At 32.7% G+C, this 27,176-nt stretch overlaps 1 protein-coding gene across 1 annotated transcript; it reads right to left on the bottom strand.

Annotated features, from left to right (window-relative positions):
- Positions 1-20,122: 20,122 nt before the first annotated feature.
- Positions 20,123-24,324, bottom strand: LOC128982559 (condensin-2 complex subunit D3-like; the record flags this gene model as incomplete). Its single annotated transcript, XM_054401515.1, has 3 exons — positions 20,123-20,701; positions 21,753-21,890; positions 24,119-24,324. Coding segments are annotated over 3 exons (851 nt in total), but the record flags the coding sequence as incomplete, so codon positions are not given.
- Between the last annotated feature and the right edge of the window lie 2,852 nt (positions 24,325-27,176).

The raw sequence follows: 27,176 nt of genomic DNA, 5'->3' as shown, positions 1-27,176 counted from the left end.
TAACAGCACAAACTGTTTATGCCTACCGTCCGTCTTCACACACTTGGCACGAAGGCGAGGGTTCATTTTAAAATGTCAAAGGTCAATAGAGAGCATTAATCAGGGCATTGTAATTACCAAAGTGTAACAACAAAAACAACAAATTACTTTGTGACAAGAAACGTCCCAGCGGGCAGAACTTTACTTAACATGTTGCAATTTTTTTATAGAAATTTGTAATATCATATAGCAAATACAATTTAATTGGTCATGAAATATCCTATACGGGGTGTTTTTTTAACTTTATTCTTTATTTATGTAAAAACTGCAATAGATGGAAATATGCAGTTTTTTGAATTCTTCTATTGACGTAGAGAAAACGTTTCATTGGGTTTTGTAGAAAATTTTAATTCCTGAACATAAAAAAGCTTTCAAATCTTGCCAGCTCTTTCTGTTTTCGAGCCATAGCCGTTAAACAAAACGAACGTATTTTTCTCAAAAAAAGGGGAGGGGGATTTAAATGTTGAACTGCCATAACTTTTGATAGGATTGACGTAGATACCTCTAGTTTGTGCCATTCTTTTTTATTTTTTCACGCCCTTTCATTTGATTCATTTGATTTCATCATTTTTGAACAAGGGGCCCCTAGCAATTTAAAAACTTGTAGTTAAAGGTAGGCGGAGAAAGGGGGTGAATGGGAGATTAACGACGAATTTACAACAATTGTGGCCTCTACGTGAATAGACGATTCCCGTGAACTGTATATTTTTGTCTATTGCAGTTTTTACATAAATAAGGAAGCACGTTAAAAAAAACACCCTATATATATCTAGGCAAGCATGTTTCTTGAAAACCTTTTTTCTCAGCTCGTGTAAATCGCAGGGAAAATCTACGGATACTGTTAGAAAGATAGTTCCCTATAGATGTGCAAAATTCCTTTATAAATTAAAAAAAAATTGATATGGGCCTTATGGTTTGCTATGTTGTTGACGAAATAACAACGAAATATAACCAGAAAATCAAAGCTAATGGAAGAAATTCCAATCACATGTTTTATTTACAGCGTGGGGTGAAAATAGGGAAGTCTGTACATTACATATTTTTGGTCGAGTTTTCGACCACTAGACGAGCTCTAGTCATAATTAATACGGTAATTAGTTTGAACGTGATATGAACGTTTTGTTAAGTAAACTTTAATTAATAATTATATCTCCTAAAGTATTAAACAAACTGTGTGAACATAATACAATAATTGTTTACGTTATAAAGCTTTAACTCGGTCTGTCCATTCTAGCACCATGATACAACAATTATTGTACAATTACTTTCTAAACCTAGGGTGCCGAACGTAACTCTACAAAGTTGAGTGCTATAACTCCTGCTACTTAGGGCGAAGTAAAATACAGTTTTGCTTTAATAGAAATGTACATTATAATGTTGAGCTCCTTTATTTCATCATAGAAGCAAAATTATACAATATAAACCAAGAAAAGGATGAACCTGTACATATATGATATTGTTGTAATGTAACATTTTATATCACGGTTAAAATCATCAAATATTTTTATTTTACTAAGAAGTTCAAATAAATAAATATTACTCCAAGGTATTTTAATGCAGAATATAATTTGGGAAACATTTGTAGCCTACTTTATGACTGGAAATTTCAATCTTTTGGGGTACCTCATTTAATAAGTGGAATATGACCAAATATTATTCATTGTGAAAAATGTTAGTCGCAAAAATGTTGATTTCAACCATCAAATTGTGTAGGCTTAGTATAATAGTAAAACATAATCCACATTAGCGTTGTCAGTTATGAGAATTGCTTCTCAATACCAAGTTCAAACATAGAGTCAATTGCCCAGTATAAGTCTTTCGAGTGGTCTCTCAAAGGGTTCCTAGACTCCCACACATAGGGTTCTAAAATACACCGATTCCGATACTCACCCACGCAAAATGTTCAATGTATTCTCCGACAATCTTCCTTTGAGTATTTCATTAGAGCCTTCCATGAATGTTGTACAGTGATAGTGATGCACCTCTATACAAAACTTAATATTCTAACTATTTACCATGGCCACCAATACAATGTATCCTATTAAATCTCACAACTTATACCTGGAAATCAATTTCATAAACTTAATTATTGTATTTAACAATGCCAAAAAAGTGGTTAATTAATTGATATAGGCTAAAAGATAATATTTTTATCTGTATCCTGCAATATATATATATTGACAAGCATGAAATGTACTGTATAAACAATAACTGTGTTTTCCAATCCAAATCTGGATAAAGATTAGAGTTGCAAGGTACATTAGACAGCATCCATCAATGTTAGAAATTCAGATTACTGCATCTGTTATTCACCTGCCCCACATGAATATTTTATTTCCGTATCTATGTCTGTAAGTATAATTAGAAAATACTGGTAATATTGATGGTTTGAAATTTATTAATCTTCAAAATGATTTTTACTATCTTAGATTATTATTATTAATCATAATGAATTAACAGGTTCATATCCATTCTTACCCCCAACCTCTTAGTTCAAGCAAATAAGTCCAAATTAGGAAAAATAGAGGAACAAATCTATGTATTCCCATTTTTTTTTCAAAAATGTGTCGGGGAGGGTCCCCTTATGAATATATGATAGGTGAGAATAAAATCACCCTGCCGCTCTATGTGTGGGGGGAGTTGGGAGGGGTAAATGCCCCAATTCGCGGTTTTTTGCTTATAACTTGAAAACTGTGTGTCCTAGGTTAAATTGTTCAGTATAAAAGTTAAATCTAATTAAATTTGCTACAACTTTGATTCTATACATTATCAGTGAAAAACGCATAGTTTCAGAGATATCCGAGCTCAAAAATAATGTTTAAAAACAGATTTTCACCTCACATTTTTCAAATCTTATTTTTTTTCTCCTTCCTTGTTATTTTTTCAGAAATATTGACTGAAAGAAGCTTGTAGAGAATTAAATTTACTTCAATAATATGTACACATATGTAAATATATATGATGTAGGTCAAAAGTTACAGCGTTTTTAAGATTAAAGAGAAAATCCTGAATTACACAAATAGTTGCAAAGTCTTGTTTTTTATCATTGCACGATTTGTATGGTTTCTTATAATTGTTTAGGCCAAACATAAGTATATTTAAGGTTAAAATTTGTAATAGTTATGTAATAGTAAATAACAATGTGACAAAATAAAAAGGTTATATTGTATTTATTACGATGATCCAAGTCAATAGTTATTTGTGCAACTAGTGAGAAAAGTGAGCAATTGACTCACTCGAGAGAAATCCTTACTCACGAGCCGTAGGCGAGTGAGGAATGGTTTATCGAGTGAAGCAATTGTACTTTGAACTCGAGTTGCACATTATACTTTTCCTACAGTTACCATAAAACAAATAAATTGGTGAAGAAACATAACCTATTTTTACACAGAAGTGAACTTTTAATATAACATTTAATGTGAAGTGACAAATACAACAGTACAACAGCTGACCAGCTGATTTACAGCCAGTGCTGCCAACGTATTTCGCGCGCATACGACGTTGCCTGCATGTTACGCGCTCACTATTTCGTGCCTTCACGTTGCAAATCTGGAGTGAGACAAAGTAATTAGAGTGAGACAATGTTAACATTGTCTCACTGATGAGCGAATTGGCCACTTTGCTTTCTCAAATCAGTGAGAGAACATGTACATTGTTAGGTAACTGTAGGAAAAACAATTAAAACTTACAAATCAATTCATATTTAATTATAGAACGAATGTTACCTTAGCCTTTCTTCTTGCATGAACAAAGGCTAAGGTAACATTAGTTCTACAAGGTGTTCCGTTACTCTCTGGACACATGTATATAGTGTTATTGTTTAGGTCAAGGTCAAGACAAACACATTTCACCATAGGAATATGTGTCTGTGGTGCCTAGTTTTCCGTCTGTCTGCATTTATGTGTTTTGTACAAAAAAATTAATAACCCCTTAACGGTTTTAGATACAGCGTTGAGTTTTTCAAAAAATTAAAATTATTGAATAAAATCATTAACCGTTTCAAATTGGCAGCCATTTAAAATATTTCATGCCAAATAATGCACAAATAACTATTACAATAATCTGTTATACGTCAATCAGGTGTTTTAAAACATAACAGCTGATTCAATCATTTGTTTTGTAATTTATAAGTAACTTGTTGTTTGTTATAAGTAACATTAATCGTTCTTTAACTTAATTTAAAAACCGTCGATAATGTTAACATTTTTGTAATTATTAAACACAATTGGACAATACCTTATGGTACTCCTTTATCTAAAAGAGGCCTCCTTTATAACAAGGAAGATCCTTTACTTATAACAAACAACAAGTTATACTTATAAATAACGAAAACAAATGATTGAATCAGCAGTTGTTTTAAAACAGCTGATTGACTTATATCAGATTATTCGATTATTGTAAAGATATTTAGACAATGTAAAAGGAGTATTAGCATTGTTTAAATGGAGAATAGTGGTACAAATTTTAACCTTAAAAAAATATACTTATTACTTATGTTTGTACTAAACAATTATACGAAACCATACAAATCCTGCAATGATAAAAAACAAGACTGCAACTATTTGTGTTATTCAGGATTTTCTCTTTTATCTTAAAAACGTATCTTAAAAACGCTGTAACTTTTGACATACATCATATATATTTACATATGTGTACATATTATTGAAGTTAATTTAATTCTCTACAAGCTTCTTTCAGTCAATATTTCTGAAAAAATAACAAGGAAGAAAAAAAAGATTAAAAAAAAATGTCAGGTGAAAATCTGTTTTCGAACATTATTATATTTTTGATCTCGGATATCTCTGAAACTATGCGTTTTTCACTGATAATGTATAGAATCAAAGTTCTAGCAAATTTAATTAGATTTAACTTTTACATTGAACAATTTAACCTACGACACACCGTTATCAAGTTATAAGCAAAAAACCGCAAATTGGGGTATTTACTTAAGTCAATTAATTATGTGTTCATATTCAATCAATTTTTGAGTTTGTTTTAGTGCAATATAATTTGTTTGAACTAAGAGCTGGATAGATATAAAAAAATATTCTATGGAACTAGGAGGTTATCTAATTTAGTCATTGATTATAGGAAAAGTAAAATTAGTAGGGATTAAGTAGACAATAGAGATAAGGAAGTACATTGCCGTATACAAATCGAGATCTTCAAAGAATGAGCCCATGAGTCTTCAAAGAAAAGCCTATGAAAATTATTTTACGAGATTTATTCAGAGATAAACAAATGGATGACAGAGATTAAACACGATTTTATCATTGACCTAGGATACTGCAAGTAGGCCTATAATTACTATCCTTTTGTCAAATCTAAAACGTTGTTTGGCGTGTGTTCATGTGTGGCTACGTTTGATGTCATGTGTGGCACCCTGCACTGGTGTAGGCAAAATACCGCTTTTATTTTTTTAACTAATTATCTTTTAGTTTGGATCAAGGAATATGGGAAATTAGGATGTACATAGATTCAATGAGGGTGGGTAATTATCACAGATATTAGAACGGATAATGGTATGGATAGTAAACATATAAAAATTACGTCACTATCTTACTGACATGTTTCCTTTTTCAAACTCCTTCTACAGATGACAAGCGATTTTTAAAAATAGGTATGGATGATTTATTTAATAATGTCACAATATGTTGGCATAACAAATTTTTGGTTGGTAATTCAAATGTCAACAGTTGTAGTAGGTCACTAGAAAACTCTAAAATAAGCTGCAGGTTGTCAGTAAATGCCAAATTGGATTCATTTCACACCATAATATCCCAGTAGTGTATGGTTCAGAAACTTGGGCACTGAAAGAACCGAAACCTCTTATTGCTGGGTGTAAGAAATAGAGTGCTGAGAAAATATACGGGCCATTTATAATAACAGAGGTTGAAATACGAAAGAACAGAGAGCTAAGAGGATTATTTAAACACCTAGATATGCGTGGAGGAGAGAAGATACATAACTTTTCAAATCTTACCAATGAGTAACACAAATTAGACGACCACTTGGAGGACCAAGCAATGAAAGACTTCACCAGACTTGGATCAACATTAGCAGAGGCAAGGGATAGAAGAGAATGCGAGGCCAAAATCCTCTTAAGGTTTCAGTGGCCATAGGTAAAATAAGGTAGGTCTACACTAAGTGATAATATACAATTAAAGGTGGTAAGTTATGTAGCTACTATACTTTAAACCAGTGTGTGTGTGAATCGACCGCAAATCTCACTTCAAGGCTTTTCAAATCGACACAATTGCAGTTTATTGTAAAATTATCGGATTTAAATGCATATCGTATATGCCTATAATCAGACCAAAGAATTAGATGGTCACGTGGAATTAACAATAAATTTTCTATATTAAGTCTGCCAGAATATTTCTTTATGCGTAGAAACTAGCAGTTCTGAATTATATTCAGTTTTAATTGACTACTTGATTCCCGTACGTAGGACGGGCTAACAGCTAGTTTTACATAATTATGAAAAGCTTGTTTTCAAGCAAGTGTTCTACATTCAACTATCTCAAAACATTTCCAAGAAGTATAATATACCCCAAGTCGTTGCCAACACAACAATCAATACAAGAAGTGCGTTGTTGTTATAACCTTATTTAGCTGCGTAAATCACATCTGTAAAATACTGAACCTATTCGATCAGTGGTCGTTTCCAAATTGTAACTTAAATTCTCTGTATTATATTTCTTTCTCTGTATTATTTGATCAGTGGTCATCATCAGAGTTTTTTACTTTGTAGCCTACTGTGTTTAGATCGAGGCTTGATTTTAACATGTGCTATGATTCTTTGTTTTGGCTACTATCATGGCAACCCATAAGGCCAATGTTCAAATTTAAAAACTTTGAGTTAGTTTTAGTTTTAATTTATATAGGCATTATCAAAAATTGAAATTGGTTTTGTCTAAGCCTTCCAAACATTTGGCAAAACAACCCAGGTAAGTTTGGCTAAAATGTGTTCAGCCATTATTGAGTTAATGTGTAAACTTTCTATTACATTGAAGTCGATCCCAAAGAGCTTCGCTTCGCTCCGCTGAATTATTGTAAACCTGTCAAATATTAATCTGGTTATAATATCACCTAGTCTTTGCTGTAAACAATGTAAACCTACACAATTTTTTACACATACCCCACACCATCTCTTAATGAAACATGGCTTGGAATACATATGGATGATAAGTAAGTGAAGTTATTTAAATAGTTGGTCAATATAAGATCTTTCAATAAAATATCTTTCCAAATAAAATGTTCAAAAACCTCTGTTCGACTTTTTAAAACTATATTTTTCCGTTTAAAATGGCTGCTGTCAAAAATTATGATTTGTTTTCTCCTTGCTTGTGCTCTTTTCTGTTATTGGGAAGGAAGTACAATAAATGATAAGGGGTAAAGTGTTTATAAAACATGTTTTAACTTGTTCATAATGTTTAAGCTCTATTAGTTAAAAGAAAAAAATCAGAGCAATTGTTTTAAATAAAATAATTAGTTAACTTCTTTTTCCATTTACTGTAATGTGCTTCACCTTATACACATATTATTTTTAATGATTTTTTTTGCATCTTCTATTTTATAAAAAAACCTTTTTAGTAGTAGATTATTGCTTTTGTAATCTATAATATTAAAACGAAACAGTGTTTTTTTTATTTCACGATTCTGAATCAACCACTCGACGGATTTTCATGATTTTTGTGTTGAAAGAAAGATAATTTTGAGAACTAGGGAATGTCGAAGCCATAATTTTAGTTTAGGGTCCCAGTTTTTTAGAAATTAAATTTTAATTTTTAAAAAGTCTAGCAGCCGACGCTAAGATTCTAAACTAGCTTTTGGCATAAAATAATTTGCTTAACATAACAGCTGTAAACATTCAGCTTTTGTGTCACAAATTCAGCATTTGGATAAAAATGTAAAGACATACTTAGGGTTGACTTATTTATACTATATGTAATGCTAATCATTGATACGTTCAATTCTTCGGTACGAGGATTACAATATAATTAAATATACATAGTAAAATACTAGGATGTTCAAATAATTTTTTAAAGCATCATTGTAATCTTCGATTTGTTTAGAGCAATATAATTTTTTTTAACTAACAGCTGGTTAAATATTTACTATGGAACTATGAGGTTATTTTATTTACTTTTATTTTGTCATTGATTATAGGAAATAAGTAAGATTAGTAGCGATAATTAGACCACAGTTTTAACCAAAATTAATTAAACCAAAGTACACATCGAGGCTCTGTACACGAGTCTTAATAAAAAAGGATAAATGCAAATTATTTTACTGCTCCACTGTTCAAGGAAAGATAAAAAAATAACAGTGTTTACATGTATTAATTCTTAATGGTAGCTTTATGTTTACAATTAATGTTTGTGTTTGTCTGCTTTAACTTTGTTTGGATTAGGCCCGGAAATATTGATGTCATAAAAAGAAGATCAAGAATAATCAGGAATCACGATTTTAAATTACCACCACAACCTCAGCCGGGTTTTATACAAAGATAAACAGATGGATGACAGATTGAACACAACGTCAACAATGACCTAGGATACTGCAATTAGACAAACCATCCTCTTATGAAATCGTGTTCAGTTGTGGTTACGTTTCGTTTGGGGGTGCCTATATCAGCGCCCCCAAACGTGAAAATATCACTTTTATTTCAACTATAAATATATTGTAGTTTAAATTAACTAATATGGGAAATTACGATGTACGTTTATTCAATGAGGGTGGGTAATTATCAAGGATAGAACTGATAACGGTATGGATAATAAACATTGACAATTACGTCATTAGCTTTACTAGCGTGTTTACTTTTTATATTCCTGCTACATGTGACCAGTTCCTTTTTTCAAATGAATGTTATTTGAACCAAACAGCTGTTTCAAAACAAACTGTTGTTGTTTTTACTTTTCTTTGTTTACACTTATTTATTTAGCAATTAATGCAGTGAAATTGATATAAAGGATAGGTGTGACGATTAGTTTTGATGTTAGGACACCAAAGTTAAATTATGTGTACTGTGAATTTTATTTGATATTGTTTTATTTTAGGTCGTTTCTATTCAGACCTACTGGAAATTGTGTATAGTAATTGTATTTTGCTGATAATAATTATGGAAGAGGCAGGTATGCTATGGAAGGTGGTATCGTTGACTAGGCCTATACACTTCTCAATTGATAATTACTCTTTCTACTGTAGGCTGCAATAAAATTTGTCTTTATACGTGTAAACTAGCTGTTCTGAATTATAGGCCTACACAGTTTTAACTGACTACTCCCGTACGTAGGACGGGCTAACACCTCGTATAATATCTGAATCTTAAATATAGAACATAGCTGATAAATAACCATCAATGTAAAATCTGTTAATTCACAATACATACTCACAACTTAAAAACCACTAAATTTAATCTGTATTCTTTGGGAATTGGAAAAAATGTGTGCTGTACATAAAATCCTAAAATTATACCAAACATATAAAATACAAACGTGTTTTAAAACAACATATTCTTCAACTTCTGGTTTGTCATTATCATTATTTTTATCACAGATACAAATTAATTACAAACAAGTAGGTACCTCCTTTATAAATAAATTGAGCACAATAACTCATATTGAAACAAACAAAATAATACAATTTACAAAAATGTTAAATTAGTTTCACAAACTTCACTTTTCCTCAACTAATGTTTGGGACTATTATTTCAATTGATTGAGACAAATTATTTCATTGCATTTTATCCCAAAAGTGTTTTTATTGATAAAACTCCAATCCTGTGGCAAGCCCACTGGTTTAATAAGGATGACTGAGGGGGAGGGGGAATGTCACTGAAACGTAAGATATTCCAATAAAGATCCAGACTGGAGTGGAATGCTGATCACTTCATATCTCCTTTATCACTCCACTACAATTTGTAGAACTTTATCAGCTGACTTAAATACATTTTAATATCTATATATCTAATTCCGTAAGCCCAAAATTTTACAATGAAATTGTGAGCGAACGGGAGGTCGTAGAAAGCTGGGAGAAGTCTCATTTTAAAGGTCTTGGCATGAAGTTTTGGGGAAAATTATTCATTTTCATTAATTATGCACCAAAAGGTTGTTACGGAATAAAATATTTCACATTTAAATAACATGAGAATCTTATTTGATGTCTTTTTATTTAGCTTAAACACAGCTGTGATTATATAAATTGAAAAAACCACACCTGGGGCCCATTTCATAACAAAGTACAAACTAATATTATTAGTAAATCAGCTGATCACCCAATGCAAATCTAATGGAAATTACAAGTTACAAGTTGTAACTTTTAACTTGTAGTTTATTATGAAATGGGCCCCAGAATTTGCATTATTTTGTTATTGTAAAATTGTTAGTGAAGTAGTAAACAACAATAAGTGAAAATCTATATTCTATATAATTCCGTAAGTCAAATTTTTGTAAAGAAATTGTGAGTGACTGGATGGCCGTAGAAGGATGGGAGGGGTCTTATTTTAAAGGTCTTGACGTGAATTTTGAGGGAAAACTATTCATTTTTATTATTTTTTTTACCATAAATTCGCAACAGAATAAAACTTTTCCCATTAAAACAATATGGGGTTTAATTTGTTTACATCTTTTGAAATTAAAACAGCTGTGCCACAGATTTGAAAACAGTGATCAATACACACATTTGGTTTACTTTTAGCCAGTCAACTATGAAATGTATACTATAATAAAACTGAAATATTGAAGATTAGTCGGAAAAACGTCTGCATTATTTGTTTATATTGAAATCATATACTCAAGTTTAATTTTTTCATGCTTTTACGTTATTGTCGTGTTAAGGGAATAAACTACATGGAATAAATATTCTGTATAAATAATCAAAGAGTCGAAATTAAATCTAACTTCTGTTTTGTTCTTATTTTTAAATCATATGTTCAAGTTTATTTTAAATGATGTTGTTTTCTTTATATTTCTACACATTTTAAGGTTAAGGTTGTGTAAATATATACAACTAAAATAACCTATAAATGTTATTGGTTCTAAAATGGTGTATTTGCATTCCTTCGTAAGTAAATTTTTTTAGTGCAGTGAATATACAACGTAGAGTAATATTCGATCATTCTTTTATTAAATCACCAGGGATTCAAGATGTTTTGGTATGTAGGCTGCTGGATATATATTCTTTTCATTATAAGTACTGTAATTAATATGAACGCCAGGGGAATACCACAAAGGCGGGGAACTGTTCATAGGAATTACAGTGCGCGTAGGAGAGCAAGAGTAGATAATGACGAACTTAATCAAGATATGTTACAACCCCTTTTTAGGAGACCCATGGTAGACGAGAGAAATTTAAAGATCCATGATGCAGGATTATTGGACCAAGAGTGCATTCAATGTAGTGCTCTTCATTTTAGAGAAGAACTAACGAATAATCATTTTATGACATGTTGCCATAACAGACTTATTAACCTTCCTCAGTCAAAAACTAATGTAGAACTTAAAAGTTTGTTTGAAGAGAGCCCACAACTGTATGTATTCATTCGACAATGCAACAGTGCGATGGCTTTTGCTTATTTTTCAGCCAGTAAGAAAGATATTCCAGGAAAAGGACCATACTGTTTCAAAATTCAAGGACAGATTTATCGTTCAATCTCAGATTTGCTGCCTCAACATGATGAAGACCCCGTGTATGGCCAATTGTACATTATTGACACATCAACAGCAACAGAAATTCGTCAAAGGCGTCGAGAAAATAGTGACTTAAAACCTGAAATATTGTCAAAACTAGCTGAAATTCTATTAGAAAATCCATTTGCACAAATTTACAAAAGAGCTTCGGAAGAAATGGTTGTACAAGGTGACAGTGAATTAGAACTTAGGTTTGTAGACAGGATAAATATGGATCGTCGTAGGTATAATAAGCCTACTGCAGATGAAATTGCAGGCGTCTTCAATTCATCTGAAGGCGAACCTCCAATGAATTTTTAAAATTCCAAACAGGGAAGCTTTTATTTATCCTCATTAACCACAAGACCAAAGCTACCTTAGTAAACCAGTATTTATTCACAAACAATGATATGTTTGCTGCCTTTTCATGTTAAACCACTGGAGTGATTCAAATTATTTATTGAAAATGACATCAACAAAAGCAAACAAAGAAGAACAACAAAGTGGATTTTACACAAAAGATATGGTGTAGGGATGCCTATTCTGACACATAGATAATGTTATTCTGAGTTTGTTTAAATACCGGTATTGCAAAAAGTTGTTTTACATTTGAGCTTTTTAGGGACTTATGTCCCTACAAGCCACTAGTTTTAAATGTAAATAGAGGCTTTTAAACTAACTGACAACTGTATAAGTATAATTTTAATCAATATGTTTTCTTTGTACTTGTTAACCGCCCGTGCTCCGCCACGGAAATATTGTCAGCAATAAAAGACATAATAATTAACAAATACTGTTTATCTTTGTACTTTATTTAAGGGCTGTTCTTACATTAAATAGAACTGATAGTTTGCCTGTATAAACTATTTTGTTTATCAAACCGATATATTAGTTTAACCAAATGAATGTTTTATATCAATTCGAGTTTCATTTGAAAAATAAATAGTATACGAACTGCGCAATGCTGATAACCTACTAAGCAACATAAATTATGCTATGGAGATAATTTTTTCAAGTATATTCTTTTATTCGTTATTTTTTTCATTACATTTGTTGTATGGATTAAAGATAGTCAGTTACATGTAAATCACGCATCAGCAGTCGGTCGCATTTCAGGAATCTTTGACCCATTCTGTGAGTAACAGCTGTGTTTACGTCGTATATATAAAGGGCATACTTTGTTCAATGTTAGAGGGCATTAACGGTCCAATCCGATGGTAAAAGGAGTCCCGGATCTTAAAATTATATAGACTACCTTCATCTAAAATTAGATGAATCTTTAAAAAGGGAAATTTTGTGTTTTGAGGGTCAAAAGTGAGAAAAACCAATTTTTACCCCATAAAACCCCCCGTAAAGCCCCGTTCCCATGGTCCGATCGTGCTGGTTCGCGAACTCATTCAAGTTTATCCCGCTTTACACCTTTAAACCAAATTTCATCAAAATCGGACAAAAATTACTCAAGTTATCGCGTTCACGGACGTATATATATATATATATAAGTCTATATATATATATATATATATATACTAGCTGTACCCGCGGGCTTTGCCCCGTTTAACTTTATAAGCGAGCTCGTTTGCATGGCTCAACCACGTCCTGGTTGAAGTTCGTTCGCTACGCTCACTCACTTTTAGGTTGGAGCTCGTTCGCTGCGCTCACTTGACTTCAGGTTAGCTCGTTCGCTACGCTAACTCGCCTCCAGGTTGAAGTTCGTTCGCTACGCTCACTCACCTTTTGGTTGCAAATTAGCTGTTGTCATAAATGTAAAAGAAATAATAGTGCTGCACTCTGTTGGTAATCCTTGTAACTTTAATGCTATTGAACATCATAGAACAGAACCAACTTGTTTAATTGAAACAGCTGTTAAGATTCATTAATCCCATTTAAATATGAGTACTCATAAGGTTAATATGGGAAACTCCAGAGCCACTGGGGCGGAGCCCGAGTGTCCGATCAGAATAAAAACAGCTTAGTTTTCCTATTTAATGCCTAAAGAATCAGTGTACAGAATTTCAGCCTCCTAGGTAAATGGGAAGTGGGAGAATTAGTGATGAGTGAGTGAGTGAGTGTGTCAGTGAGGGCTTTGCCTTTTATATATTTAGAAGATATATATAAAACAATTTGAACGAATGGTGTTTTTGGCCTCTGGGGACATCAAAATGAAAAAGTAAATCGGTCCCGGGTCTAGGTCTTACCGTGCCACCTACGGTAATAGCTACTTCCCTATAGGGAAATTCGCTAAAAAAGTTAAATGGTAGGCCTAAGTGCCTTGGATTTTTTGTTAAAAAAATTGTAGTCAAGTCGAAAAAATTATTTTAGCCGCCGTTTTTCCAATATGGTCGCCAACTTTGATTTTTCTTATGGAACACCCTGTATTTAATGATGTATTCCGGTAGAAAATGTAATTTTAAGACGATTTTATTCCTGTGATTTTGTCATAAACCTAACCGTTTCAAAGATAATAATGGTTAAAATTTTGGCATGAGAAAGAGTTTCGTTAAGGCCTAAGCAAGCATGCCAGCTGTTTTATTCGAAAACTATTAGAAATTTCACAACTTAAACCATTAATCTTTGAAACGGTTAGGTTTATGAAAAAAATCACAAGAATAAAATCGTCTTCAAATTACATTTTCTACCGGAATACATCATAAAATACAGGGTGTTCCATAAGAAAAATCAAAGTTGGCGGCCATATAGGAAAAATGGCGGCTAAAATAATTTTTTGGACTTGACTATAATTTTTTAAATAAAAAATCCAAGGCACTTGCCATTTAACTTTTTTTTATATCTCTTATGGTTTTCTAATGAAACGGCTGGCACACTTAGATCAATCACCCTATATACAGGGTGTCCCGTAAGTAAACAGCCAAACTCCGGGAAATGGTTCTATTGGTCAAAATAAAGAGAAAATCAAGAATAACATTTTTTCTAAAGTCGCTTCGTTAACCAGATATCCGCCATTTTGTATTTTTTACATAAACATTTTTACTTTTGAATTTTTTCAACCGATCTTTATAAAACTTGGTATGTAGGTTAAGGTAGAAAATACCAATATTAGAAAAAGAATTGTTCTTGATTCAACTTAAAATTTCAAAATGGCGGCTATTTTAATTTTTTAAATTTAAATTACTCAAAAACGACTAATTCTATGAAATAATGTTAAGAACACTTTTATTTAGCATTTTAAATTCCCTATCAAACGATACCAATTTTAAAAAGATCGAATAAGAAATACCTGAAATATTACGATTTTTAGTTGTAAAATGGGGTAGAATAAGGCAGAAGCTAGTCAGGTTTGTACCATTTTAAAACAAAAAAATCGTAATATTAAAGTTATTCTTATTCAATCTTTATAAACATGGTATCGTTTGATAGGGAATTAAAAATGCTAAATAAAAGTGTTCTTGACATTTTTTCATAAAATTAGCCGTTTTTGAGTAATTAATTTAAGTTTAAAAAATTAAGATGCCCGCCATTTTGAAATTTTAATGAATTAAGATGAATTCTTTTTCTAACATTGGTCTTTTCTATCTTAACCTACATAGCCTACCAAGTTTTATAAAGATCGGTTGAAAAATTTCAAAAATAAAAATGTTTATGTAAAAAAAATACAAAATAGCGGATATCTGGTTAACGAAGCGATTTTGGAAAAAATGTTATTCTTGATTTTCTAAATATTTTGACTTTTGACTAATAGAACCATTTCCCGGAGTTTGGCTGTTTACTTATGGGACACCCTGTTTATTGGACCTCTCAAATCATTTTAATGAAAAAAATCTTTTTCATATCTTCTGTTTCTATACAGTAGAACCTTGATAACAAGACTCTCATGGGGATTGTAAAATAAGACTTGTTATTAAGGTTGACTTCTTATCGAGGTTTGTAATAACATGTGATTAGGGGTGAAATAATTTTGAGGGGATTTGACAATGACACTTGTTATCAAGGGCGACTTGTTATCGAGGGTCTTCTTATCAAGGTTCCACTGTAGTACTTTTTTATCCGGCCAGACTGTTGTTTTCTTTAATCTGAAATCACTCCTATAGTCCTTTGTTTATTTATAGACAAGACACCGTAGTTAAATTAAATTATTGAAATACCGTAACATTGTTGTAACATAATGTTCTACTCCCATGAAATTCCAACAAAAAGCTGAGGGAAGATTTGTGGATTGTTAAATTTCTTAGGAGTATTAATAACATTTTAATAATTTGATATAGTTACACTAATTAGAGTATCTGGCATAAAGTCTAGTTAGTAGTTAGATATCTGATGCAATGTTTAAATGAGAAAAAGCCTGCCCATTATTATTAACAAAGACGATTATTCTTAGTCGCACTATTTTCGGAAGACAGTTATTTCTACCAGATAATTTGTATGATTCTGGTTAGCAAAAAAACTTGATTTAAATTAAATAAAGGCTTGACATTGGTCTAAGTAGTAAAGGATGAAGACATCTGTTAACCCTCCAGAGGGCGCACATCGGTGGAAAAGACCGAAACGTACTATTTTGGTTATTACTGGAAGGGGGAAACGGACCAGGGCACTCTCTCCTAGATACTCCTCAGAGAAGGGTTGATCTATGAAATTGCATTGGTGGGGAGGGGTTAGTTCCAAATTACCCGACACGGTAACATAAACAGTGCAAGGTCGGTCATTTCAACCAAAGCGTGTTTGTATTAAATCTGTCATTAACACCAATGCGCTTAACTGTGTGAGTGTATCTTTAAATTTTTTGTCATGGACCCCAGTGTAGAAAGGAGAATTCAGGCCTTTTAGACCGTGTAGAAAAGGGGAAGATAGACATTTGAATGTTACTCTTGAATAAAATTTACGAGCAGGAAGAAGAGTTCTTATTGAGGAGAGTCAAGATGATGACTTTCTGATATTAGATGAAGAGAAACATATGAGAAACCCCTGATAATACACAAAGAAATAAATGCTGAAATCGAGCATTATACACAAAGTTGTCATAATTCTGGTAGCAAATTAATCATATAATAATTAATTATATTTGAGAGATGATTATAAGCTGACCGTTGCTGGTACAATACGAATTGACAAACCAGAGCCACCATTGGTTTTTAAAAGTTCTACTGACCTACCGTTGAAAGCAACATGTTATCATTTCAGCCATCGACAAGAAAATAAAATATCCCCGCCGCAGCAAACTGGTGCTACTGTAATTATGGTCACAACAAACGACACATCACGCAACAGGCTGAGGAATGGAGTTCCTCATGCGGTCTTTGTTCAAAAACTGCATCAGTTATTCTTCCCTAATGACTGTACCATGACAACTCTCTGCAACAGCTCTCGACAACAACACTCTTCATGCACTGATAGCAGCTCTGGAACTGACACACAGACACATACAGCAGATGAAGCCTCCCCAGCAATCGACCAATCAACCCAACTCCACCTGCTACAGCATTCCAGCTCACCTGTAGATGCTACTGATGATCCTAATACCAGCACAACACCTGCTGTTACAGTGGACCAGTGATATGTTGGGGGAGAAAGTCTCTGGGGGTAAAGTGATGTGCCGTGAGTGGGTTTAGAAAATAGTTCTCGTTCCTGAGTGATGGCAGTCCTTTCAAGGGGTGGTCTCCAATTGTAAATAGCAGTAAATGTAAAGAGTCAACCCAAAATGTAAACTTTTTACAAACTGAAACTGTTGATATTGGCATAAGAGAGTACCACAAATTTTAACATGGTAATAATTTGTCAACTATTGAAAAAGCTTTGCCGATTCTATATTCAAACTAACTAGCTGTTACCCACACCCCGTTTGACTTCATAAGTATTAATACAATTATTGATTGGTAAGTTAAGCTGAAATAAACAAAACAGAATACAGTAATACAAACATTAAGTACAGCTGAGGTATTTTTAACATTAGGTATATGGAAAGTTCCCTTTAGAAAGGAATTACCACCTTAAAGGGCAATTTATGATGGATAGTTTTGCGCAAGGTTTCTCGTCATGACGAACATGTTAAGTATATGGTTTATGGTGGTGTGACTTGTAGTTTTCTCAAAAGTTCATGGGTACTTTGGGCTTTATATATAGATTAAGAATGACAAGAATTATCATTTCGCAACAAATGATCTATCTTTTGGTTTCAATATCACTAATAAAACATCAGGGAAATCTCTGGACTCTGACAATATCAATAATCACAGTAATAATAATAATAATAATAAAAATAATAATAACAACAACAATAATAACAACAATAATAATGTAAACAGCATTTCACACCATTATTCACCAGCACGTAAAACTTGTTACAAGCGGGATGAATCGGCAAATTTTGGAAACAAATACTACACCAAAATATTGAACATCTAGAATCTCGAAAAATTGGCTTGTAAGTAATCATTGAGGAAATTAAACCACACATTCTTGTAATTAATGAAAAGTCACAATATGCGATATTTAATCAACTTTCCCACAAGGGTAGTAAACAGCTGTCAATCGGCAATAGATAATTTTTTAACAAATTTCACAAATGTAAAGTTATACTCGTATGTTTATGGTCTGATTACATTCTTATCAGACCGCAATGGACAAGTATTAGAGCTTGACATTGGTGGTTATAAATTAAAACCAAGGAGAAAGTCGATCTTAATATCTTAAAGAAAACTTTAAATCAGGTCTCTTAAATGCAAAAAAAAAAGGATATTACAACAACAAAATTAAGCAATCACCTGACATTTAAAAAACTTTGGTCAATAATAAACAAAGACATTCACAATAGTAAAAAAAAGATACTGAGGGTATTGTGTTCAAAAATGGTGAGAAGCTGATAAGCAGACCCGAAGAAGTAAGCAACTTCTTCAATTCATTCTTTGCACAGACAATGACCACAAAACCAACTCAACCATCTTTCTCTACTCAGGATGACAACAATGTAGATTTGTCATTGAATTCAAATTTGTATCTAAAACCTGTAACTGACGCTGAAATAGTTTTAACTATCAAATCTTTTAAAAACAGAAAATCATCTGGTTATGATGGCTTATCAGTCACCATTCTAAAGGAGGTTAAAGATGAATTAAAGTTTATCCTGGCACATCTTATAAATTCTTCACTTATCACAGGCTATTTTCCAAATCAATTAAAAATGTCTAGGATCATACCAGTTCATAAACAAGAAATAGCACCGCAGCAAACCTGCAGACTAAGCAAATTTCCATTAACCTGATTGGATTTACACTAAAATACCTCCATAAAAATAGCACATTTATTTCCTACAAGTGTACATGTTGCTCGAATTCGAGCAATTGCAATGTATTACAAGAGTTATTACAAAACGAATAACAGTCATATTTACAATGAGTTTAAAAGAGTTAACTCAAAGATTACCGGAGTGTAACTCAGACCATGTTTATCTTCCTTATTGATAAACCTAAAGCATTCCGGCCGGTTTTCTCCTTCTCAAAATGCCTCGCTGTACAGGCAGCACAGGTCATTGATAGAGGGCCAATTGAGAACGAAAAGTCGTTTTGGGGTAGTGTTAGGGCGCATTTGTAATCTAATAGTTGAGATTGTCCAGGGTCAGGTGCTGACTGTGATGAGTTAAGCCTATTACGCGCCACCGTTCTTTAGCTGTGGTCGTTATCACAACTACACCTCCTGTCTATGTTTCGTTGTCGTCGCGTCGGAGGCATAAAAAAAAAAAAAAAAAACAACAAATAAACAAATTATAGCTACACAAAAAAACGATAAATGCACAAATTTAAGATACAACCATACTAACACGATCCGTCTTGGGGGTTATGTTGACACAAACTCAAATAGTAAATCAATGTACTCAATGCGTTTCATTGAATTGAAAAATAAATAACAGCATTTAAATTATACAGCTGATCAAAATGTTAACAATTATGTTCCTCATAAGGATAACATGGGAACTTTCAAAGCCACTGGGGCAGAGCCCAAGAGACTTTTTCAAAAATGTAAGGCCAGTTTGCAAATCTACGCGACACGCTCTTTCCAATGCGATGTCAATGGGTAAAATCGGTTAAGAAATGGCGGAGGAGTTCAACCGACAAAGTTTCATGTAGCGTATTAATTATATAGATTTAAATAGAATTAGTTTATGTACTGTATATAAGATATAATATATAGTATCTAATAATATATAAGATTATGTATCTAAAAATGAAATGTGTTTGATAAATGGGTTTACTTTTTAATCAAATGATCAAAGCATAATGCTAAAAAACCACTATAAATGTGGCAATTCGGCAATTGACCGTACTACATGACGTATCATTTAAGCAATCAACCATATTACTTTTTTTATATATATTCAATTCTCTGAATTCAATTTGAAAGAGTGTGAGGTAAATAAAATTTGATTTATTGGCTTTATTATTTTAATCTAACTAAATATACTAAAGACATATAAAACGCGGCCAAAAAATATAGTTGAAATATAACTTTGTACAAAAAAATACATACAATGAGGACTATTTCTTCTTATTCCTCCTGGAGCTCCTACTAGTCCTGGAGTTGGTGCTTGCTTCGCTACAAGTGGACCCGGTAGATAGCCTACTAGACCTGACACGCATAGCAGGCTCACAGTCCGAGGCAGTGGTGGGGGAACACTGTTTACTGCTCACCGCATCACTGGTCCCCGGGGATGATTTAGAAGAACCAGGAGTGCTAGACTCAGATGTTCTTTTCACAGGGGATTCCTGCTGCGTAGATGTTCTTTTAGGAGTTCCATTGGGCGGGTTTACAGGTGAACTGTCCAACCGAGATAGCCTGACTTGTGGGGTTCTTTGATTGGATATGTTCAGACTGTTCCTCACTTCCGTTAGCGCTACGACTCCCATCATAGCTTTCTTTAGCACCTCACCATCGCTCAGTTTAGGAGCTTCGTCTCCACTGTCCTCCTCTTCTAGCCTAGAGGATTGTAGGTCGTGGGCAATCTCTGCTGCCAGCTCCTTATCCGCTGCCAGGATGTCATTTATCTGGAAACACATTTACGTTCATAGGTTAAAAAACTATAAAATAGATTAAATAGTTAACACAGAATAGTCTCTCTCGACTGAACTAATTAGTTGGACATACAATCCCAAAACGTTAAGTTACAGGTTTTCATTTTTATTATTTTCAAAATCGTCAATTTGTAAAAGCTAGAAAGTCTGGACAAGGCCAATCTGAATGATAACTTTTGACAGTTTTGAATAAACTGAATGAATACGACCAGGAAAGGCTGCTATGAATCAATACACCGAAAATTAGTATAGGCCTATCCTCTTTCCAAACCATAACTGAGCCTAAATCTTTGTTTTTCGTATGACAAACTAGGTAATGAGTCTTATCCATATTAAGAAAGAAATTCATATTATTGTTAACACCAAACCAATTACCGTACCAACTTGTTTCATTATCAGTCCAACAGCTAACTTTAATCTATTATAATCTATGTGAATAATTAATAATGTTGTGTCATCTGCAAACATTGTGGTTTGGGAACCGATACTAAGTGGTAAATCATTGACAGAAATAAAAAAGAGTATGGGACCAAGCACTGAGCCTTGGGGAACTCCAGTTTTAACTTCAATGCACCTGAAATGCACACCCTTTGCATCAACAAACTATGAACAACCACACTTGAATAGTACTTAAAAAATTGAGAGAAGGGACGCCATAGTGCTCTAATTTACACAACAAGAGACTATGATCAACACAATCAAAAGCCTTGCTCAGATCACACACAGTAACTTGACCAAGAATCCTTCTGGCAAAAGCTTTAAAAAGTCCCAAAACAAAGCAATAAATGACATGCTTATTGCTTACTTGAATTTTTACTTAAAAACCTAAATAAACAAGCAGAAAAAAATTTGAACCAAACATAGCATATACATTCATGATGTTATAACCAATGTTTGTATAAGTTTAATTTCATTAGATTAAGGTCCTAGGTCAAAAAGAATTTTCCTACATTACTGTCCTTATTTATCTACCAATAAATATTGAGGTAGGTATACTACGCCTTAATATTTGACAAATACTCACTTCAGTTTTGTAGTCTTTCATGAGTTCCCGTAGACAAGCCATCAGATCTCGCACTAACGGAGACTTGAGCTGTTTTAACTTCAGTTTTAGCTTGATGAAGATGGGGACCACATTTTCAATCATGTTTTTCTTTACAACCTTGAAACAAGAAAAAAGTTGGCATGAAAATACATACAATCACACCACAAGAAAATGTTTTAAAAGCACTGCTCTTTATTTTTCCCGGACATTTGTATCTTGATTATGAAGCATGACAGAAAAACTGGTCAGGCTTCTAAGCCACTGAATCATAAAACAGATTACATTCTGATCAAGAAATTAAGTTCTGAGGACAATTGATAAATATTTTTATATTTTTCCCATGAAAAACTGTTTGCGAATTACCCAAAAAATAAATAACTGTATCGTCACAGTTGTCATTGCAAGACCTGAATGGGGTCAATTCTAAGGGTTAGTTGCAAAATTCTTGGCTCAATTCCGATGTTTTTCTTTGGTTAACAAAATTTATCGCTCATTCTGTTTTAGAATTTTCATGCTCGTGGTTAGTTTGTGCTAAATATCGTGGGCTGGTGTTTTTTAGTAGTTTCAACTTTGAAGTATTACAAAATTTCCTCCATGTAAATGTTTTTATAGACAGAGTTGCAGTCCAAAAACAGTAGTGCACACACTCGCTATCAAATGTGAATTAATGAGCATGTGGTTATTTAAGCTAGCTTAAGAGTAAGATGAAACCAGCCAATTACTCTTTATAATTAGTTTTGGAAGTGAAAGGTAAAGTCCTATTTCCATTAAATAAACTCACTAGGATCAAACAGAAAAAAATTATTTTGTGCTTTACAGTACTTCTTACTCTCCTTAAACTTGTTAAACAAGTTCACTTTTGTGGGAAATGCATTTTAAAGAAAAATCGTCAGCTTCCAAATTAGCTGTTAATTTAATCTGGAGTAATTTAATAAGTTATAATCAAGTGCCGATTAATGCAAAAATAGTGTGTTATAATTCAATAGTAAGAGCGTTGCTGAGTTATGGAGCACAAGTTTGGGGTTTTATCAAGAGTAAAACGGTTGAATCTGCTCAAAATAACTTTGTCAAAAAATTATTTAGATTGCCTCAAAATACTCCAAATTACGTATTACACCTAGAATGTCAGTTTGATCAGGTTTATTTTTACACATTAAGTTTGCACATTGGTTATATTATTAGAGTATTGTTTTTACCAGTGAATAGACTTCCTTATATCTTGGCTAGGCAGATAATTTTGAAAAAAATATTTTGGTACAGGGAGATGTTAAAAATGGGCGAAAGACGGGGAGTAGCGTTGGACGTCGATTTTAACAGATTGCAAATTTTTCAATCTCGATTGTTTGAATTATTAGAGTTAGAGAGAACGGCTTGGCGACAGGATTGTCTGGGTTCGGCATTGACTAGTCGTTATCACCAGCAGTATCTGAACCTTGACCTCCACCTTGGAGATAGATCGTTCCTTTTTGCGGACCTAAATGTTAAACTTATGTCCTGGATTATAAAAGCTAGAACAGAGTTAATAAATCTTAACTATAAGCCCTGGATGGAAAATCAAATTTATTTATGTTCACTATGTAATCTCAACCGAGATGAAACGGTGTACCATTTTATAGCAGAATGTCCAATTTTAAAAAATGTACGTCAAATTTGGTTTAACAAGTTATATTTAAATGAATATGAGTTTTTTGAATTTTTAAATGGCAAAGATTGGCGGGCATTGGGAAATTATCTTAAAGAGGCGTGGTGTAAAAGGTGGGAATTGATAATGGAGTTTAATTATTAAATTTAATAATTGAGATATCAATACAAAAGTGGGAAAATTTATGTACTTAAAAATGTATAAAATATTGTTTGTTAAGTATTTGTCTAAGTAAAAATAGGCTTGTTTTTATTTTATTTTTTATTATTACTTATATTTTATTGCTGTTTGTAGAACAAATTCAGATTCTCAATAGGCTATATTTTAAATTTTATTTTTGATTCATTTGCTAACTGATCCTTTTTACTAAGTAGTGCTATTTGTGTATTTGTTACTAGAAATCAGTTTATTTAATGAATTATAGTTTGTGATTTATGGACTCTTTTTTAATGTGTTTTAAAATATTGTAAAATCAGTATGTCAACCACAAAACAGACGGTCTTTGACCATTGTTCTTTGTGTTTATGTAAAAACACTGTATTGATATTTGATTTCAATAAACACTTTTTCTTCTTCTTCTTCTACTCTCCTTAAACATTTCATTAAGTTTTGTTTATTTCTTACATAAACTAAATAACCTTATTTAACTCTTAATTTCCTTTTAAGTTTTAAAAATAATTGATAAATTCAGTGATATACTTGCCTGGGACACCAAAGTCTTGCGAGCGAGGTTGCTGATGACCTCAGCCATCTGGGCCTCGGGTGCTGGCTCTTCGTCGTCATCGCAGTCTTTAGAAGCCCCTCGTAGGTGAGACAGGCGTATTTCATCGCTGGATAGAACATACAACGCGTCCTGCAGCAACGTTGTGCCACTAGGACTGAGGTCTATGTCTCCATCGGCCACTCCGGCTACAAATCACATAACCATTTACAAATCTTTTGCAAGACAAATTCTGGCAGATGTGTATTGCCTGATATTGCTATTCACCTTAGTGAGGTTTAACAGACTCAATTTGGCAGGCCTATATTTTTTTGCTACAGAAAGAAATACATTTACAGTGTAATGTTTAGAGATGTGCGAGCACAGGTTTTTCAGGTCGAGTCGAGTTCGAGTCGAGTAATTGGCAAAAGATTCGAGTCTCGAGTTCGAGTCGAGTTTAAACCCAAAAGATCGAAGAATGTGTAAGTTTAAGTAACTCCTTAGGCCTAGAGCATGTAACTGTTAAAAAACAACCTTGTTACAAGCTGAAATATGATTATAAATAAATAAATTATTAATATTTGTGCAGTAACATATCAATATAATGCATAGAAAATAATTTTAAAACAACAACAATAGAGCTCATAAATGAACTTCTACTTCTGTAAAAAAAGGTAAGTGAGCATACATTTTTTTATCCAAAAATAAAATACAATAATCCCTATTGATAAGTAATATTGCATAATACTTGGCTAAAATTACTTAATACTTGCATCTATTAGTTATTAAGGTTGCAATTACAATAGCCTAATAAGTTTAATAAAGAGATTTATTCTAAAACTTGAAATGTTATTTCCTACCTTTTCACCTTTAGTTTTGTAAGTTTATTACCATTATTCTTTTAGTTGGTGTGGTTTTTGTAACAGTAGGCCTACAAAATTTCCAATGGTTTGACAGTGGGTAAAGTAAAAATAAATTTTGAAATAAAGAAAATTAAATTTTTTAATCTTGTATGTTAATTGTAAACAAACATTCTGTCAAAATACTCAAAATATGTAAAAATGAAGTACAAATAGGCCTACAAGTAGTCTACCTTACTGATAAACAAAACAATTGTAGATTGAAAATTGTACTGAATAATGTAATAGGCTCATACAATAGTAGTTATAGAAATCAAATGAAACCTAGACTTAGGCCTAACTCACCTATAATCAATTGTATTCCATGCACATTAACCACATTAATGCAAGTTGTCATGAAGGAAAACAAACTATGTAATCTAGAAGGCCAAGTGCTAGCACTTAATTATTTTGAGATATTTGTAAGCTTTTTTTAGGAGTGCTACTATTGTCCTCATGAATGATTTCATACTTATTTATGAGTTATCTAATGTTTTACAAGTTTACAGAATAATTATTTTCAACCACGGTAGCATCAATTTATAATTATCAACTTCTGTTAAGAAGGCCAATGACCCAAAACATCATGATTGTGCAATGTTGTATTTTGACATAAAAATGTAAATCATGGTATTAACTCTAATTTGAATATTTCTCCTGGTCCCTTGCAGATTGTATTTTCAATGCTAAATAATTAATTGTGGTCAATTCAAATTATATTTTTGATGATTCAAATCTCCCAAAAAAGACAAAAGTCAAACCAGACAAGGAAAAAACCTGCTATTGTAATCCCCTGCCCCTACCCAGCCATTTCGGAAGTGGTGAAAGTCTAGTCTGGTCTAAATATAGCTCCAAGGTCTTACCCTCCCCTTCCCCCCCAACCCCCTACACCATTCACTTTTGCCGACTTGCCGGCTGCCGGGCTGCCGGCTCAGTTCGAGGTCATTGCACAACCCCTCCCTCCTTCTATTGTTTTGCCTTTTGTAGTGTTTCTATTCTTTTTAAAACTTAACTGACTTTTTTAAACATAGATTTATTGCATGTAACAGTTCAGTAGTGGAATTTTCTATTGTGAAACAGTACTTTAAAACAAAATCACTACCGATCATGTCATTCAGTGTCAAGTCCAGATTATGCCATTGCCAGTCAGTCCGGCGACTGCTTTGAGTTGACCTATTCTGTTGTGACAGCTATAAAAAATAGGTTAGGACAACTACCTCTTGCTTATTTCTACACTGTAGAAATATTTGTATTACTGTAGAATCTATAGTAATACAAATTATAAAGCATTTTATGTAAACACAACTTACATTTTAACAAATATTGATTTTTTACAATTTTAAACCAAACTCTACTCGAATCTGCCGAGTTCAAAGATAAGCTCGAGTTTCAAGGCCGTACTCGACTCGAACTCGTAATCTCGAGTACTCGCACATCTCTAGTAATGTTGGTTCACTTTTGTGCTTTCAACAACAATGGAATCCAATACCAGTAAATTGACGTAGGTACCTAAAGTTATTTGCTATTTAATTAGTCAAGAACTATTACAATTTAAAATTCATCAACCCCAATCTCTCTTAGCCAACTGGTTGAATTTCTATCTCTCATGCTATATCTCACGCTTATTTCAACTACTTTATTTTAAAGAAACTTAGGATGTAACATAAAACACAAGGGCCTAGGTTTTTAGGATTTTTGTGACGACAGCAGGCTTTTTCCTGAATGTAAAAAGTCTAAACTGGCACAAGATACACAAAACTTTACACTATATAGACAAAACTTAAGAATATTTTACTGTCACTGACAGCATTTTAAACTAAGGAAGAGAGAGTTTTCTTCAGTTCCAATATGGTGACCAGGGAGTTGTTGAAAATAGTATAAATAATAAACACAGTTCCAGTTGATAAGCGGTGGCACCATGTAGTACAGCCACAACTAAGCTATCGTGTAACTATACACAATACACAACAGTTGTTACAATTACTATCGGGTCATTTAATCCTGATGTACCGATTATTTTGTTGGTATAATAAAAATATATATATTATATATGTACCTGTAACTATAGGAATACATATATAGTGATGGAAGTAGTTGTGTTTTGTTGTAGTGGTATCATTGATTGTAAAAGTTCTAGCCGGAAAAACTTGATATTGGAGTAG

The sequence above is a fragment of the Macrosteles quadrilineatus genome, unplaced genomic scaffold (assembly GCF_028750875.1).
Source record: "Macrosteles quadrilineatus isolate MER2022 unplaced genomic scaffold, UCM_ALF_1.0 Scaffold_560__1_contigs__length_49164, whole genome shotgun sequence".
NCBI classification, from domain to species: domain Eukaryota; kingdom Metazoa; phylum Arthropoda; class Insecta; order Hemiptera; family Cicadellidae; genus Macrosteles; species Macrosteles quadrilineatus.
Note: the sequence above shows the minus strand (reverse complement) of the source record. Positions and strands in the feature narration are given on the sequence as shown.